Source organism: Phocoena sinus, chromosome 5 (assembly GCF_008692025.1).
Source record: "Phocoena sinus isolate mPhoSin1 chromosome 5, mPhoSin1.pri, whole genome shotgun sequence".
Lineage (NCBI taxonomy): Eukaryota > Metazoa > Chordata > Mammalia > Artiodactyla > Phocoenidae > Phocoena > Phocoena sinus.
Genome location: NC_045767.1, coordinates 130,569,911 through 130,589,420, shown reverse-complemented (window position 1 = coordinate 130,589,420; position 19,510 = coordinate 130,569,911). Strand labels below are relative to the sequence as shown.

At 36.5% G+C, this 19,510-nt stretch overlaps 1 protein-coding gene across 2 annotated transcripts in view; it reads left to right on the top strand.

Moving 5' to 3' along the window:
- The window catches only part of MMRN1 (multimerin 1), a 70,651-nt gene that overhangs the window by 26,781 nt on the left and 24,360 nt on the right, over positions 1 to 19,510 (top strand). For both annotated transcript variants that reach the window (XM_032633478.1, XM_032633477.1), the window contains 4 exons: positions 1,827 to 1,946; positions 4,617 to 4,723; positions 16,575 to 16,676; positions 18,014 to 18,187. In XM_032633478.1, coding sequence (XP_032489369.1) covers positions 1,827 to 1,946; positions 4,617 to 4,723; positions 16,575 to 16,676; positions 18,014 to 18,187 — 503 coding nt within the window. The remainder of the gene's footprint in view (positions 1 to 1,826; positions 1,947 to 4,616; positions 4,724 to 16,574; positions 16,677 to 18,013; positions 18,188 to 19,510) is intronic.

Here is a 19,510-nt window from a genome sequence, read left to right as displayed (position 1 = left end):
TCACAGAGCGGCTGGGCCCGTGAGCCACGGCTGCTGAGCCTGCGCGTCCAGAGCCTGTGCTCCACAGCGGGAGAGGCCACAACAGTGAGAAGCCCATGTATCGCAAAAAAAAAAATATATGTCCTGCCAGTCCCTTCTGGCTTGCAGAGTTTCTGCTGAAAGATCAGCTGTTAACCTTATGGGGATTCCCCTGTGTGTTATTTGTTGTTTTTCCCTTGCTGCTTTTATTTTTATTTATTTATTTTTTCGGTACGTGGGCCTCTCACTGTTGTGGCCTCTCCCATTGCGGAGCACAGGCTCCGGATGCGCAGGCTCAGCGGCCATGGCTCACAGGCCCAGCTGCTCCGTGGCATGTGGGATCTTCCCAGACCGGGGCACGAACCCGTGTCCCCTGCATCGGCAGGCGGACTCTCAACCACTGTGCCACCTGGGAAGCCCTCCCTTGCTGCTTTTAATGTTTTCTTTGTATTTAATTTTTGATAGTTTGATTAATATGTGTCTTGGCATGTTTCTCCCCGGATTTATCTTGTATGGGACTCTCTGTGCTTCCTGGACTTGATTAACTATTTCCTTTCCCATATTAGGGAAGTTTTCAACTATAATCTCTTCAAATATTTTTTCAGTCCCTTTCTTTTACTCTTCTTCTTCTGGGACCCCTATAATTCGAATGTTGGTGCATTTAATGTTGTCCCAGAGGTCTATGAGACCGTCCTCAGTTCTTTTCATCCTTTTTTTAAATTCTGTTCTGCGGTAGTTATTTCCACTATTTTATTTTCCAGGTCACTTATCCGTTCTTCTGCCTCAGTTATTCTGATATTGGTCCCTTCTAGAGTATTTTTAATTTCATTTATTGTGTTGTTCATCATTGCTTGCTTCCTCTTTAGTTCTTCTAGGTCCTTGTTAAATGTTTCTTGCATTTTCTCTATTCTATTTCCAAGATTTTGGATCATCTTTACTATCATTATTCTGAATTCTTTTTCAGGTAGACTGCCTATTTCCTCTTCATTTGTTAGGTCTGGTGGGTTTTTACCTTTCTCCTTCATCTGCTGTGTGTTTTTCTGTCTTCTCATTTTGGTTATCTTACTGTGTTTGGGGTCTCCTTTTCGCAGGCTGCTAGCCATGAAGCACTAGTCCTCTCCCTGAGCTCCGACCAAAGCCCCAGCCTCAACTCCCAGCCCCACCCGCCCCGGTGGGTGAGCAGACAAGCCTCTCGGGCTGGTGAGTGCCGGTCGGCCCTGATCCTCTGTGCAGGAATCTCTCCGCTTTGCCCTCCGCACCCCTGTGGCTGCGCTCTCCTCCACGGCCCCGAAGCTTCCCCCCCCCCGCCACCCGCAGTCTCCGCCTGCGAAAGGGCTCCTAGTGTGTGGAAACCTTTCCTCCTTCATGGCTCCCTCCCACTGGTGCCGGTCCCATCCCTATCCTTTTGTCTCTGTTTATTCTTTTTTCTTTTGCCTTACCCAGGTACGTGGGGGGGTTTCTTGACTTTTGGGAGGTCTGAGGTCTTCTGCCAGCGTTCAGTAGGTGTTCTGCCAGCATTCTGCCATGTGTAGATGTATTTCTGATGTATCTGTGGGGAGGAAGGTGATATCTGTGTCTTACTCTTCCGCCATCTTCTCAAATCTCCCCTTACAGTGCTTCTTTACTGTCCATCAGTACAGTAATGAAGTAACATATGTTTTCTGTCATTTCTACATATTTTAAAGCCAGATATCAAGTTTTCAATGTATCTGATACACAGTACTGACAGTATAGGTCTATGCAAATAACTTTGATGAAAAGAATTCTTTCTGACAATTCTTTTCTAACAAAAATGATCTCTTCCTTAGGAACTGGTGTGCTTATGTACGTACCAGATTATCTCCAACAGTGATACTGGACAACCAAGTCACTTATGTTCCAGCTGGCAGAGGGCCCTGTGGCTGGACCAGTGGATCCTGTCCTCAGAGGTATGTAATATTTTTTGAAAATACCTACTTCTTGTACCATAATCATGTGTGGCCTGGAATATATAGAGAAAGTTAATCATCCCAGGTACACGTAAGTATAGGAGGGTCAGGGTAGGGTCTTCACATTAAACTGGAAGTATGATCTTAAATAAGTTAAAACGCAGAAACTAATTATACTTGCTTCATGTGGGTGTTTTTAGAATATGTGAGATAAATGGAGTAATATGTTTAGCCTAGGACCTGGTACTCTGTGAGTCTTCAGTGAATGTTAACTCATGTGTCTTTCTATTTTTACTATGACTATTACTTTTATTCTATGACCTGAGCAGCAATCCTGTCCTTTAATTCCATTAAATTCATACACAGTTTTAAAGGACTATTGATAATTTCCCTTTCATACTAGGCCGAAGAGAAGTCCATAACGTTGCAAGCCACTAATTGCTATTATGCATGGTAAAGCAACTAAGTAGGGCCTTTCTTCTTGTGTCTATTGTAATGACTTACTTAGGGGTTTTGTTTTAATTATGTAATTGTCCTAAAATGTGGGGCTGAGTAATTGATAAATTCTCTGAATTCATACAGTCACAGTAGCTCAGCTGGGGGTGTTTCAGGAATGCCTGCAATAAAAACTAAAATTGTCGTTCAGGCCATGATGGCTCATGTTATACAGATAGTCATACAAATAACTCAGGCAGTGAATCTGACACACTGGCAATCTGGAACAGTGTGCAATAAGGATACATAAAATCAAGGTGTTTCGTAGTCCCTAAAGAAATAGCTAGGGCTCATGGTCCAGAGAGCTAAGAATATCTTAGGGATTTGGGAGAGCTGAGCTCCAGTTCTGTTTCTGGCATTTACTCCCTTTGTGACAATTTCCTAGTCAACCTGAGATACAAAGAATGCACTGTTAATTCTTTAGTAATGAAACTATTACCACAGTAACCCCCATCATTCTGCCCTTCTGAGTTCAAGGTGAGCTTTTTTCTCTCTTTAAACAAACTAGGAATAGGTATCTTTATTCTCATTTCTTATCTTTCTCTGCATCTGAATGGTTCTCTCCATTCACTCACTATTTCAGTGCATATGCACTGTTTGTCACTTTTTCTTTCTGTCTGAGCCGCATAAGCCAGCGATCCAGTTTGCCAAAGCAGGAACATTGAGTCCAATAATAATGCAACTAACTGCTTGAGTTCACCTTAATCAACTCTAAAGAATCCTTTCTAAGCTACCTTACTTCCTGTTTAGCACTAGCTGTTGGACTAGATATGATATTTCACTGAACAGAGTTATTTGCTGAGTATAATTTACAGAAATAAACACAGATGAATGATTAGCCTACTTTCAGAGATGGAAGGAGTCTTACAGCTCATTTTAAAATTGAGGAATAATTTCACACATATTTAATTGCCCATCAGGTTATAGCAGAAACTAAAACCCAGTCTGTTATAATACATAATCCATGAGAGTGACTACTGTTGTCGCCACATAGTCATACGTAACAAACTCTAGATAATAACAGGAGAGGCTAACCCATGCGGAGTGGATTAAAATCCTAGCTCGGTAACTTTTAGATGTGGGACTTTCAGCAAGTATTCCATCTCTCTGTTCCTCAGGTTCTTCATCAGCACGTCAAGATAATAATAATACTTTCCTCATAGAACTAATATGAGGACTAAACAAGATAATACATACCCATTTCACAGAATCATTTGATAGATATTAGCTAAATGTTGAAGTCATGGGGATAAGGATAATATGGCCAAATTGGATTTATGATTTACATTTACATACATAATGCCTGCAATTTAGGGCCATTCACTACTTATATTGATTGTTAATTTGAAATGTTATAGTTTCTTTATTTCCCTTTCATGGTTTCTTCTCAAAAACAACATTTTCTCATGTTAGATCCTCTTCCCTTCCTCACCTCCCTCTCAGAGAAATACTAGATGAGAGAAATAATAGATGGTACAATTTAAAAACTTGAGATATGAGAAAGTACAGGTTGAAGTCACAGTGGAATATCTAATTTGTTTTGAGTTATTTGATATTGATCTGGAGGAAAACATCCTTTTAATTATAATGATTTAAGAAATAAGAACTAAAAAAATTATTCCCATAAACTATTTAAAAATTAGAATTACAATAAGTTTTAACATTGGTTTAGTGAAAAGCATTACCAAGGGAAAAGTTATAGAGTCTTAGAAAACATAATGAGAGGTATAAATTTAAAATACCAAAAAGTATAAACCTTAATGCTTTTTGTAATGTACTTAAGGAAATCTAAGTTTGACAATAATATTGATGATGAAGATTATTATAATAAGAAGAACAGATAACACTTACTGAATGCTTATTTTTAAAAAATATTTACTTATTTATTTGGTTGCATGGGATCTTAGTTGCGGCAGGTGGGCTCCTTAGTTGTGGCATGTGGGCTCCTTAGTTGTGGCACGCAAACTCTTAACTGCAGCATGCATGTGGGATCTGCTGACCAGGGATCGAACCTGTGCCCCCTGCATTGGGAATGTAGAGTCTTATCCACTGCACCACCAGGGAAGTCCCTGAATGTTTTTTATATTCCAGGTATCATCCCAAACACTTTTATTCCAATTGATAATTTAATGTGAGACAAATAATCTGTTTTCCCCCAACTGCTCTCCTCTCTAGATCTCAGAAGATATCAAATCCTGTGTACAGGATGCAACATAAGATTGTTACCTCATTAGAATGGAAGTGCTGTCCTGGATTCAGTGGACCAAAATGTCAGTTAGAAGGTATATTCTAATTTTAATTTCATAATAACAATGAGAAGCATAAAACTTCTAAAGAATAAGCAACTGATTCCAGTGAAGAGAAGAGTTGCAATTTATCTTTTGAGCAAAGTTAATTAACATGTAGCCAAACTATCAAGACTGTTACTTTCTTCGAGCTTCCTAATTTAGTAGCTGTGATATCTCATAAGCTGTCCTTTAACTTCTCTCATCATTTTCATGTTGGTTTCACAGGATGAATAATTGGAGACCTGACTACGTATCTTACTGTTTCTTAGCTATATGGCATAGACACGTGCCTTGTTAAAATATCAGAAATCCTAATTGTATATTTTTAAATAAACTGTCATTAGCAGTGACCCTATGTAAAAATAAGATTACCCTCTAGTTTTGTTCCAGTTCAGTTATTTGAAATAATATCGTCTATAAATGAAATTCAGTTGTAAAGAATATACCAATATGACATGAATAATCCTGCTTTTTAAAAAATCTCCTAATGGAGCCATTTTTTCAACGGATTTTAAGGATTTTCTGGTGGCAAAAGGCTGATCAAGTAAGTACATGGTAACCTGCTGTGGCCTAGCATCCATGTGGCTGTTATTTTGCTTTGGGCTTTAAACAGGTTCCCTGTGAAACATAAGATATGGCCTCCGCATACATATTTTAAATGAATGAATATTACAAGGAAGGCTATTAGCGGTAGTGGGGAGTTCAATCAGCAGTGTAAGAGACTGTGATTAAAAATTAATGTAGGGCTTCCCTGGTGGCGCAGTGGTTGAGAGTCCGCCTGCCGATGCAGGGGACACGGGTTCGTGCCCCGGTGTGGGAGGATCCCACATGCCGCGGAGCGTCTGGGCCCGTGAGCCATGGCCACTGAGCCTGCGCGTCCGGAGCCTGTTGCTCCGCAACAGGAGAGGCCACAACAGTGAGAGGCCCGCGTACCGCAAAAAAAAAAAAAAAAAAAAAAAAAAAAAAATTAATGTAAGTGTGGAGAAACCATTATGATTCACATTTCACAAAAAGAAAGTTGTAATATAAAAGCTCTAGAAAACCTGCAGTTTAGTTAAGGATATTATATATGGCTCTTCTAGCCCATTCGTTGAGAATCTATAGGCAAATTTCACTGTAACGCTATTTATTCTGGATATGGCCTTAATTTCAAAGATGTTATAAAAATTTAATACATTTCCAGAGTACAGCATGAATATGTACTTCATTTATAACCAGGTAAAATAAAGTTTTAAACAAAATATCATCTATACCAAAAATATTTGCAAACAAGATACTTTACCATATTCTAAAAAAGAAAAACTCCAAATATGATCCTGCTTTCAAAGGATTTCTAATTTCCATGAGATGCACAGATATACTCACAGCAGTAAAACCTATTTGTTTATAGTCTGTGTATGACAGACAGTTAAGAGTATTTAGAATTATATTTCTGAAGTCTAAGATTAATTTTTATATTTCTCTCCTTATGAAAAAGGATTTTAATTCCATCATCATTTCTTAAATATTCAGTGTTTGTTCACAATATACCCTTCTAGAAATTTCGAATGTCGTTCCACACCCTATCGTACATAAGAGATAGGAAGCAAAGTCTGTATGTCAAAGAATGTCATGGTGTCCAGCTGATGAGGACTGTGTTGTTTCATGCTTCTTCCTTTTATACCTGCTAATGGGTTATTAATCACTATGATGGACTGTATAAGCCTAGGAGGGAAAAACATAGAATTCCATCATTATAAATATACACACAAGAGACAAGACTAGTTGACAGTTTTGAATACCTGCTACGTACTATTTTTCCCTTTTTTAGAAAAGTAGTATATGAAATATTTAAATGGAATTCAAACAGTTTAGCTTTGATTGCTTACTAACACCTCATGTTCTAATGGATGCAACCTGTGGATATCTTTAATACTGGATTCACAAATCGTTATCTTGAATCCCCATTAACAAAAATGTCCCAGAACAGTTCTATGACTCTCTGTCACAATACTGTAACTAGAATTACTCATAATTCAGGTGTGTGCTGATTAAACTGCTGTGGGAAAGACTTCTTTCTATTGAAATCTATGGTAGGAATAATTTTCTGATGGCAGATATGCCCATTGTGTCATTTTGTCATACAATCAACTCTAATACAACTGTGATTCCAAAAGAACTGACTGTTGCTCCCTATGGCATCCTGACCATCCTCATCTTCACTTTTATGGAAGTACATAAAAGCTGTTGAATTCTTTATTACTGAAGTTGATGCACTGGTAGTATCAAGAACTACTGAGTCCCTTTGTCCCTTGAGCCATTCTTCATTATCTCATCTATCCTTGGAGCAGGCAGTGGGGAGGTACACATATTTTCCTTCTGATTCCTACCCAATTATGTGCCAAGGTCCCCCTCCCCTTTTCATCACACTTTATATATGTGCCAACAGTCTTTTATTCTTATGTGGGAGAGAAAATTGTCAGGTTTCCTTTGACAGCACTCTCCACACTGTCTCATATGACAAGCAGCTCCAAATATGGCAAGAATAATCAGTGTGACTGATCCATTCTTTAAAGCTCTTCAGAGCCCTCAAGGGTTTGGAAAACCTGGTTATGTAGCTACCGTGATAATTACTTCAGTGCTAGTCCTTTACAACAAGAGGAAATTATTTTATTCACAGAAAATTTGTAAACTATTACATGAATTTCACAACTCCCTGTTTCCCCAACAAGTTTCCTCCCCACAACAAAATTCATTTCATAATAGAAAAAGTAACCATTTTAATTTAAATTGCAGTAGGGAGGCCTTTTTAAATATACAAAAAAATCGGTAGATCAGGAATAAAATGGAATTGCTGGCAACTGCACTCTTGTTTATTTCTCCTCCCTCACTTTCTACCCTCTCTTTTTCTTTTTCTGTTTCTCTCTCTCTCCATAGACCCATCCCTGACCTGTTCGGAAAGGATGTTGTGATTCAAAATTCGGGTCCAAAGAATTTGAAAAAGAACAGATCCATATATATGTATAAATGAATCACTTTGCTGTACACCTGACACTAACACAACATTGTTAATCACCTATACTCCAATATAAAATAAAGAGTTAAAAAAGAATCCATGGGGCAATTATTCTGTTGTCTTATTCTCCAATATGCTGTTTATAATATTACTAACCCTCCATAGATGCTCTTTTTGCTGCAACTCAGATAATCAAAATTCTGGTAATAAGTTCTAGATCAGTTTATTAAAAATATTAGTCATACTGTCAAGAAGAAACTAAGTTTTAAGAAGTCTAAGTGAATAGAGTTTTGCTGGGAGAAAAAGGAGCATTAAGTCCAATGGCAAAGTAACACTTTTTATATATTTTACATTTGTTATATCTTTTTGAGGGTCAACGAGTTTGTCTCAGAAAGGGAGCTAGATTTGTGATATGATATGCGAGAAAGTTTTTTGAAATGTCAGTAACAACATACTTTTTAAGCCAATTTTATAAAAAATGCAATAATTTGCTTTTCCAGTAGATGTCTCTAAAATGTTCTAAAGTAGTACAAGGAAATTGTGGCTTTGCTCTAATGACACAAAGTACAGGAATTTAAGTTCAAATAACGTTAGATCAGAGAGGAGGAAAAAAAAACTTCTTTGCAAATCTGTTTTTAAAAAATCTACTCAGCATATGGTATTTGTTTTTCTCTTTCTGACTTACTTCACTCTGTATGACAGACTCTCGGTCCATCCACCTCACTACAAATAACTCAATTTCATTTCTTTTTATGACTGAGTAATACTCCATTGTATATATGTGCCACATGGGAAGCATCTGCATAGCACAGGGGGATCAGCTCAGTGCTCTGTGACCACCTAGAGGGGTGGGATAGGGAGGGTGGGAGGGAGATGCAAGAGGGAAGGGATATGGGGATATATGTCTATGTATAGCTGATTCACTTTGTTATATAGCAGAAACTAACACAACATTGTAAAGCGATTATACTCCAATAAAGATGTTAAAAAATAAAAAAACAAAGTCCAGTCAGCTTTAATCAGATCCTCTATGTAGGGAAAAGATATTTTATAAAATTGTGCTTTATAAAATCTATCACAGTTATTATGAATGTTAAAAAATGCAATTATGCAGTAATTGGAATAAACTAACCCTGCCATATGTTATGAATATATAAGAATATTTCATTTCACAAGTGTGCACTAATTCAATAAATTATGTAAGAGCTATTGTAACTAACATTTTAAATATGGGGCTTCTCTAGTAAGATTATTTTAAATATTACTCCAATTACTATGCCATAAAAGTTATAATATTTAAAACAGAAAAAATCCTGTACTTCTTATATTTTTGCATATCTAGTTCTCCTCGGTGGTGATTAATGCTTTCCTCTTTGAAAAAGAACATTACCTCCTGTAAGCATATTTGCTCAATAAAATTATGATACATTTAGTCAAAAAACACCAGGGACTTTGTTGCATAAAACTGCATTCTACTGTTTAACTACTAAATCTTTACGTATGTACTGAACATCGTCATGCAAGCATTCAGTTGATATCAAAGAATCAGCTGGAAACCCGTCTTGTCAAGCCACACAGGAAAGTTTCTGTTTCTAAGGCAGAGAGAGCAAGCTTCCTCATTACTGAGTTGCCATTAATGACTTCCACGATATGCCTCAAAGGCCTGGAAGAAAACAAAAAAAACCCTCACAAATAATACCTGTCTAATTAAAAAAAAAGAAAGAAAGAAAAAGCACCTAATAAGAAAATGGTTGCTCTTGACACTTGCTGACCTTGCTTCTCTAAGTCCTTGATCCACGAAGATCAGAGTTTCTAGTGCAAGGAAAAAAGAGTAATTGTATTGGGAGAAGAGAAAAAAGAAATCCAATTTTTAAAATATGTTGAATTTTTTTTAAAATGAGAAGTACATAAAGATCTCTGGAAATTATTTGACTTAAATAAATGCCCTTCTGTTTCAGCTCCAATATCTTAGAAAGGATCAAAAAAGAAGAGACAGAAATTTGGGCCCTGTGGAACAAAGTAAAGGTCTGTGCTTAAGTGCAAGATAAGATACATTGCCTGGAAAACCCAGAATCGTGGCAGTTCTGTGGTAGAGAATACGTGGGGAAGACAGAAAGATTGCTAAATGAAAAAATAAAAGAGCATCGGATCAACCAGGAATTTTATCACAGGAGAGTAACTGACTCCGCTGTCAGAGATCCTATCAGTGCTTCTCCACCAGCTAAATACTGAGAAATAAATTGGGATGAATGCAAGTATTGAACTCCAGTCAACAAACAGAGCTAAGAAAAGATAACAAACTATTGAATTTGCTAAACAGGTATTTCAGGTTTTCACAGACCCCATCCAATGAATTCCAGAGAAAAGAGGTTCATATGACAATTGGATCTCAAAGATCTTTGTGTGATGCTTAATAGTTGTTTCTTTTACAATTAGGAGTATAATTTCCTCACCTATTTCCTCCTAAAACAATTAATTTTAAAATAACTATAGCTAAGAGCAAATGGAAAGTTTTATGCACACACACACATAATCACATTAGTTTTTGTAATTCAATATTGAAAGGATTTTTCCAATTACATTTTCTTTCAAATCAGTCTCTTTAAAACTTTACAAAAATATGGAGAAATTTTCATTTTTATTTCATAGATATTCTGTTTCCACATACTGAGGAGTGAATCACCAAAGACGAGTATGCAAGAAACCTGAAGACTTGCACTCAATACTTCTATGTGTTAATCTTTACCCCTTTCAATTTATTTCTTTTTTTTCTTCCTGAAAGCTTTCTTTATTTAATTTCTCTTCTCCTACTTGTCACTGATTTAAAATTTTTTTCTTCTCTTTTTAGTTTTTATTTCTAATTTGCTGATTTTCTCTGGTATGTCACTTTCTATTCTCTCATTTGCAATGCAATAGGATCTTTCCAGATTGCATGAATAAAACTTAATTGAAATTCTTTTGACCCTAAGGTCAATAGAAAATTACTCTTGAATTCTTTTCGTTTGCCTCCTTTCTGTTCTTGACCCTTTCCCTCTAACCTAGGTTTTTTTTTTCACTTCTTGCACATTCAGGATCTTGCCTGGGCTGAGTGGCAAAGCGAGAACTACGACTTGATGAATTACCCCCCCTCAAATAGGAATGGAGCACACGTAAAATACCCCCTACTTCCTCTTGTGTGAGTGTGAGTGTATGTGCGTGTGTGCGCGTGATTCCCTGCTTTGCCAGTACTTTTCTTTTTTTTTTTTAGACATCTTTATTGGGGTATAATTGCTTTACAATGGTGTGTTAGTTTCTGCTTTATAACAAAGTGAATCAGCTATACATATACATATGTTCCCATATGTCTTCCCTCTTGCGTCTCCCTCCCTCGCCAGTACTTTTCAAATGGAGAATATTCAATGAGATGCGATGTAATAATCTCTACATTAACTATGCAAGATGTAATACTCTGTAAAGAGATGAAGAGACCCAATTTCATTAGAATATGATAATGCAATATAAAATAATGCCTTATGATTTATAATAAAGCTTTAGCATAGGATTTTGAGCCCCTGGAAATAAACCCTATGTAAAATGCTGTTGTGATTTTTATTGAGGTGGCTCCACCTTAGGCAGGATCGTGACCGCCTCAACCAATCTGCCTCTTGATTATGAGGATGGGGTAAGAAGGGGCAGGGGTCATATTCAAACATTTGACAACTGACTCAGTGTCAATTAATATATACATTAATATAAAAATCAAAAATTAAGAATGCATTACTTTTTATTTTCTTAAGTTAATGCATATGTTATCTATATTATAAACTATATACCAAGTAATATAAGCCATAACACAAATCACTCATCGTGTATCATTCAAATAATTTCTAAACAGCTTATTAATTTCTACAAATTATTGGTGTGCTCTTTCTTTTGACATAGATGACACCAGCTAAATGATGTCAGAGAGATGATTTAATATAGGTAACTCTCTCCATCTCCTTTAGAGATTTCTCCATCAGATTTAGAGCCATTAGGTGACAGGAAATCTCAGTATGTTTATAATTTCTTTTAACATCAATGATATTGCCATCCTGCTGAATTATCTACTGGCCACTACTGATTTAACTGTGATTGCATTCCTTTTTTTTCAGTCCTTAAATAGTGTGTGCATTTTTAAATATTCAGTATATTTATTATTAACTAAATCGTAAAAATTCTTGTAGGAATGTCCTATTTAATTAATTCATAGAGCTTTGCAAACACCATTTGGTCAAATTTAGGGCATCATAAATCAAGGAACTTAAACATTTATTACACTTTTGAGTTTTGTCATAAAAATTTCATTTTCATATGATTTATTAGAAAATCTATGTTTTCTCATGTAGTTTATCCCTTATTAATTTTTGTGTCAAATAGTATGTATAAACATTTTTCATATGTAAAATATCTTTTATCAGTTTTCAAGTTATCTCCAGTTTAAAAAGGGGAATATTTTTTTCCCTTATAAAGTTAAAAAAGGATTGACATTTCTATTAGACTGTCATTTCTGAAAACCAATTCTCTTTTTTCTTTCTGTAAAAAACTTGTTTTCCAAATGCTAAATGTAAAACTGATTTGAAATGATATTCTTATATCAGAATTATTTTGTCAGGTAACTTCCATAATATTTTTCTTTTCTGAAATGATCTACTATTTCAATTATATGATAATGTTAAAAGTTCTAATTTTTTCTAAATACTTTTATTTTATTGATTTTTATTAACATACTTGATAAAGTGTTTTTGAATTTTTTTATTTCAAAAGCTTTGCTTAACTTGAAAATTTTTATCACAAAAGCTTATTTCATGAGACTAATTTCATAAAGTTCTTTAATATTTTTCTCTTGATCACAAATGAATTTTAACAGAAATTGAATGTCATTATGAGGACAAATAAGTCTAGTAATTTTTATTTTACTTTTTTCATATAGGCTTGTATTGTAATTTTATTTAGATCAGTATTGAGGGTTTACTTTTTTAAATTAATTAATTAATTTATTGATTTTTTTGGCTGTGTTGGGTCTTCGTTGCTGTGCACAGGCTTTCTCTAGTTGCGGCGAGTGGGGGCTACTCTTTGTTGCAGTGTGCGGGCTTCTCATTGCGTTGGCTTCTCTCGTTTGGAGCACGGGCTCTAGGGCATGTGGGCTTCAGTAGTTGTGGCTCGTGGGCCTTAGAGCTCAGGCTCAGTAGTTGTGGTTCACGGGCTTAGTTGCTCTGCGGCATGTGGGATCTTCCCGGACCAGGGCTCGAACCCGTGTCCCCTGCATTGGCAGGCAGATTCTTAACCACTACGCCACCAGGGAAGCCCAATTTTTATTTTAAATGATACAAATTCATATCATTATTTGAAATCAACATTTATATATTAAGTAAAAATAGGCCACTAATTTTTATTGAAAATCAAGCTGATTTTATTTCAAAAATACTAATTACATTTTAAATTGAATTGATTTTTGATATTGATTTGATATTTTTGACTTTGATATTTTATATTTCAAAAGATGTCCCAGACTAACTGATTTCTGCACTGTATATTAGATAATCCAGGACTAGGTTCATTATTGAAAACATTTCTGTTTTTTTCTCAGATTCGAAAAATTCCAACTCATGATATCTAAAAGAAATACTTTGAAAATTTAAACTTTTGTCTCTTCCAGTGTTTTCAATAATTGATTATAAATTCTTTAATAATATTTAGCAAAAATTATGTGCTGAGGACAATTAGTGCTAGCAAGTAAACTAAAGTAAGTACCAAACAATTTGGAAATTCTAACTACTACATAAATCACACATAATGATAAACTGATGATTCTGCCAAAACATAGAATGTTTCGTAAAATCTATGTAGTGCGTGAAACGGGCCCAACAAACTGTTAGTTCTGAAAAACGGTTCTCGGATGTTATTATAATAGGAATTCCATACATTTATCATGTATCCTACAAGATATATCTTTATTCTTTATCGTGCATCCACAATTAACTTGGAATAAGTTAATATTTTGATTTTTATAATTAACTGTATCAGTTATTACACTTTATATATTTGCCAATAGGTATGGCTGTATTTCAGTATTTTAATAATTGCTAGGTCACACCGGTGCATACTGACTAAATACAGTTTTGGAGTTGGGGTATGTGGAATGTTACCAGGTGGGAGTCAGGAGCTATAGCCTAGGCTTTGAGTGGAAAGGCCCTTTTATTTCTGAGACATTCTATAATTGTAAGTGGACTCTGGGTTTGATCGCTGGGGAGGTGGCTCAGACACTTCACATGCATCCATGCTTAGCAGTCCCTCTTCAGGGATCCTGTGTCCTAACAACAGAGAGAATAATATCATCTATACTAGGGAGTCGCGGACTGTGACAGTCATCCTGCACGTCCACCCCGCTTCACTTACTCCTTGTAAAGGCCCGCTTCTCTATGGAATGGTAGGAGACTAAAGGTTTTTATTCACTAGAGTTTTAATAAATCAAGTCTTTAACATATGCTCTTGTTATCAACAAGCACTTACGGCTGTTGAAAAATCTCTGAAGATCAATTTCTGGATTGCAATTTTTAACTTAAACATCTGGTATTTTCTGCCTTACACCATTTAATTTACTTACTAGAATTAGAAAATTTTGAAATTTGTTCTAAATTAGTGCTTTTTAACTAGGGTTAAAAAGGTTTAACTCGAAATCACCTACAGAGTTTAAAAAACTCTGTACACACATGCTCAATTCCCCAGAACAGAGTTACTGAATCATAATCTTCAGATGGGTGGGAGGGGGATGGAGAGAACATTAACACTTAGTGTTTCAAAGATAACAGATGCTTCTGATTTCCACCCATGATGAAAAATCACTATTCTAAAGAAACGTAAAAAAAAAAAAGCAAAAACATAATATGCATTAAAAGTTAATGATAGAAAAAGAAATTTGAAGAGCAACCTTGTTTGTATGTCACAAAACAATATGGTCTTTGTTTTTACCATAATTACACATTGCTTCCTAACAAAGTCTTCTGCCTACCAAGTCGTGGTATGCATTTCAATACACCAGCCCTTTTTGTTTTCCTATGATCTAGCTCGAAAGGTAAGCAGTAAAAAAATGAAAAGACCAATTTGTTCACTGTGTTAAACCCACCTGTTCCTTTTGCTGTAATACTGACAAGTCTGTATCCTGAACACTCTTCCACTGCTAAGAGAAACAGGGAAGGTAGCGAGGTGGGAAGTTGCTAAGGAAGATGTATCTTGATGCTCTACTCCAGTGGTTCTCAAACCTTAGTGTGCATTGGAATCAGCTGGAGAGCTTGTTAAACCACACACTGCTGCCTCACTCCAGAGTTTCTTCAATTAGCAGGTCTGGGATGGGGCCCAGAAGTTGTATTTTTAAAAGTTCCCAGGTGATGCTGACACTGCTGATTCAGAGAGCCTGGTTTGAGAATCATTTACTCTCTGGTAACCCTCCTGGGTAGATAGATTTTAGCTGCATTTTAGGAAAATGCTTTATTACATCATCTAAGAAGGAACCTTGATTTTAAAAACCATACAATTATTTAGCAGATATATTTGTATGCATTCATTTGAATTTGGGCTATAAGAACTTTATTACTAGGATCTAGCAGAAATTTAATACTTTTCACCACCTACTGCAGCCCTCAAATACATACACTTTTCCCCAAGCTACAGATTGTTTTCTTCCACCAAATAAATCAACAGTTATGCAGGACCATCTATTATGCAGTGGAGAAAAAGAAGAAACAAAATCAAAGCAAAAACCTTGGACGTGAATGGAGATTCATTAATTTAGCTCAATGCCCTGAAGAAAGCAATGCAAAATTCAATCTAGCAATAGAGACTAACTCAAATTAGTGGCAAATATATTTTCTATGGAGTAGAGATGCTTTAGTATTATTGTCCCAGCCACATATGCCCTAGGGAGCATAATTCACATGTACCAGAGGTGCAGTTTCATTGGTACATAATTTCACACGGGAAGAAGCACAGTCAGACACCAAACGCTTGTTTTCTCATGTCTGATATGCAGACTTCCATGAATAAATGTGTTCATTAGAAGTCTGCAAATTACAGACATACATTACTTGATGTGTTCGATATGTTTAATAAATCTTCCCTCTAAACTGTTTTCCCCAATGAAAAATTATATTGCCATTTAAAATATGACTTGATTCATGGGAAATGAGAAGCAATTCTTTAACAGAGTAAATTTACTTTACAAGAATTTCTATTTTTCTGAAATTTCACTGATTTTACGGATAGAACCCCTCGAGACATGCCCTATAATGGTTTACTTTTACATGCAGTCCTTACGTTTTGAGCCTATGCATTTCTTAAAAATCTGGGAACAACCCATTTAAGTGGCACTGTTACGCAGGTATTCTTTTAGTAAAGAACCTGTAGCTCTCCCTTACTTCCAAGTGGCCACCAGTTGGAAACTGCATTGTTAAACAAGCCATCTTTGTGACAGTCCACTTAGAAAGCTGCTCTAGCTTTTAACACAGCTGATTTTAAGGTTCCTCTCAATCATGCCGGCAGTTTACGTACCCCGGTTTACACGGCTTCCCCAAACTACCACCCATTTTCACCTAAAAGGAAACCTTAATAATTTTATTTTTTCCAAACAGAACTAGAGTCTTGCACTTCCAACACCAATGTGGGAGCACATCACCCTGTGGATGGGGGTGGAGCCTCTTATTCTGCAGTCATCGCTGACCATCAAGCTTCAGTACACGGGAAAATGCACAGCAGCCATATTGCTGCTCAGGACTGGAAAAAAATGAGGCGGTCCCAGTGCTTAACTCTCTCTCTCCTCTTTTTGCTTCCCTCTAGCCCAAGAACAACAGCAGCTGATACACAGCAACCAGGCTGAGAGTCACGCCGCAGGTGGCAGAGGGACGCCCGAGCAGCAGCAGCAAGACTGTGGTGACCCAGGTCACAGACTGTAATTACTGTCATCCCTAAACCCAATCACTGTCAACACTGCTTATGATGACTTCCAAACAAGACGTCACTTGGCTGTCAAACGTTTGACGGTGACATTAACATACCTCTCGATCCTTTTCTATTTGCATGTTGGGAGAAACTGTGGGTGAGCTGCAGGTTCCCAGCCTGAAGGGAACATGTGTAATTACCGGAGCTCTGTGTGCAGACACAGAAGGAGAATAAAAATGCTGTCATACTAGGTTGTGAGGATATCACAGGTTTCCAAAATTAAACCAAACTTTGTCCTGCAAAGAGTACAATCATGGAAGAACCTTGACATGGATGGGCAGACTGGATCATTTTAAGGGAGCTAAGAAGGCTCCCTTCCCTTGGTTGATAAGAGATCACTAAGGGGTATTGCTCACTGAGTAGGGCAAAGAATGTGGCTCAGAATCAATGAGGACCTCGTGTTGATCTAAAGTTGGCATGTTACATATTTTCTCATCTTTCTATTCATAAATATTTTACCGTTCCTTCTAGACTCAACCTCATCTCTTAGAAACATAAAGTTGGTTACTGCTAAAAATATCTCACTATGTTTGGCATATATCTAGTGATACAAAATAAGGCACTCAAATTGAGAAATCTGATTTAAGGGGATCTCTTTAAGAATGCAGGTGAAAATAGCTTAGGATCTGTACTCAAATTTTTTTAAGGGATTGAAATTCAGTATTTTCACAAGATACCGTAAAATCCTCCTTGAATTATTGAAACGCATGTGTAATGGCATGGAAAGTATCATTGCTTTATAAAGTGATTCTAACCAAATTCTGAATCTCTCTCTCTCTCCAAAGAATACCTCAGTAAAGAATAAAATTCTCAGAATACAGATACAAACTACATACATCCATGTAGTATATAAACATATGTGTGTGTATATATCTATGGTTACATCTATTTAATGCTGGAGCATTGGATTTGAAAGCAGAAGTTAAACCATTAGCTCTGTAACCTCAAGCAAGGTATTTCAGTTTTCTGACCCTCAATTTCCCCATCTATTGAAAGTTTAACAACTCTTTCAGGTTAACAAAAGAGAGACTGAAAATTTTGGACAAAGTTAAAACATTTTAGAAATCTAAGATATTAGAATGCTTTTTACAAATTTCTACCCCTAAATATTAGTATAAAATTCAGGATGCCATTTGCTAAGTGCATATAATCTGTATTTTCAAATATGAAGTGCAAACATGGCTTATTTGAATTACCTTTCAATCTATCATGAAATTTGAGTGGTTTTTAAATATGTACGTTTAAACGTTTCCCATTTTCTCTTCTTCTATATGCAGCAGTGACACAAAAAATGACTGACCAGATGAACTACCAGGCAATGAAACTGACCCTTCTGCAGAAGAAGATTGACAATATTTCTTTGGCCGTGAGTGATATAAAGAACACATACTCCTCACTGGAAGGGAAAATCAATGAAGATAAAGGCAGGGAATTTCAATCTTTTCTAAAAGGTAAAAGTAAAATAAATTATTCATTCAGTTGAGACAAACAGCAAATGACTCATTTATCTTTTCTCACATCCTTTTGGGATCTTTGCTTTGGATTGGGTGATACAGAAGTCTAAGATTTTTTTTGAATAAGATACTTTCAAGTCCCTCAATTTCTGAAATAACTTGAAGCATCTAAATATTGTTTACAAATATAGTCAACTTTTTGCCTGAATGTTTCATCTGACTTATTGACGTTATGTACCTAGTTACAGTCTAACTTGTATTCCTTTATAGTTAAAATGAGCCGTACTTAATCCGCTCCAATTGTGGTTCGCAGCTCAAGATAAAGGTGAGGTTAAGGGATGATTGTCAGGGACAGTTAGATCCATGGTTATCTTAATGTTGATGAAGATATTGAGGATAAATCTAAAGTGCATTATTATCCCAGAAAGTATCTCGCTCATGGAATATAATCAATAAAATATATTCTAAAACACATCAGGTTGTTACCCATAGAAATGTGAGTCAGTTTTGCCTGAATTTTGTGCTCTTAAAAATAACAGGCTGTGTTCCTTTCTGGAGGATCTACAGGATGATCCATTTCCTGCTAATCTGAGTTGTCAGAATTCATTTTCTTGCGGTTGTAGGACTGAGATTCCATTTTCTTGATGACTGTAAGCTGGCTTTTTCCCAGCTTCTGGAGGCCGCTGCATTTCTTGGCTTGTGGCCTTGTTGAGCCCTCATGGCGGCTCTCAGGCCCACTCCTCTGCCTTCTCCTTCCTCTGTAAGGACTCATATGATTACATTGGACCCATCTGGATAATCCGGGATAATCTCCTCATTTCAAGGTTCTCAACCTTAATCACATATGTCCAGGCCCTTGTGCCATGGAAGGCAACATATTCACAGGTTAACGGCATTAGGGTGTGAACATCTTAGGTGGGGCAGCGTTTTTCTGCCTACCAGAGAGATGTATGCTGAATCTGTAGTGAGAAATTGCCATGGTAGTGTTCTGTACAATACACTGGGGCCCCTTGATAGTTTCAATAAATCCAGTCTTAGACTTCAGGGAAGGTTTCTGCAAAGAAAAACCATCTCAACTGATAAGGGATCGGGGGAGTTAACTCGGCAGAGGTTCCAGGTAGCGCACAGATATTCCAGACAAGTATTTTGGTTACTAGGCGCATCTCAATCCACTGGGCTTATTGTTTGTTCCCAAGTTTCAGGATTATTGGTCCCTTTCACTTTGTTTTATACATAAAACATACTCACTGTACACCCCATTTCAATCACTCACAAGTTATTTTTTCTCTATTTTATGTGGTTCACAGGTAAAAGAAATAA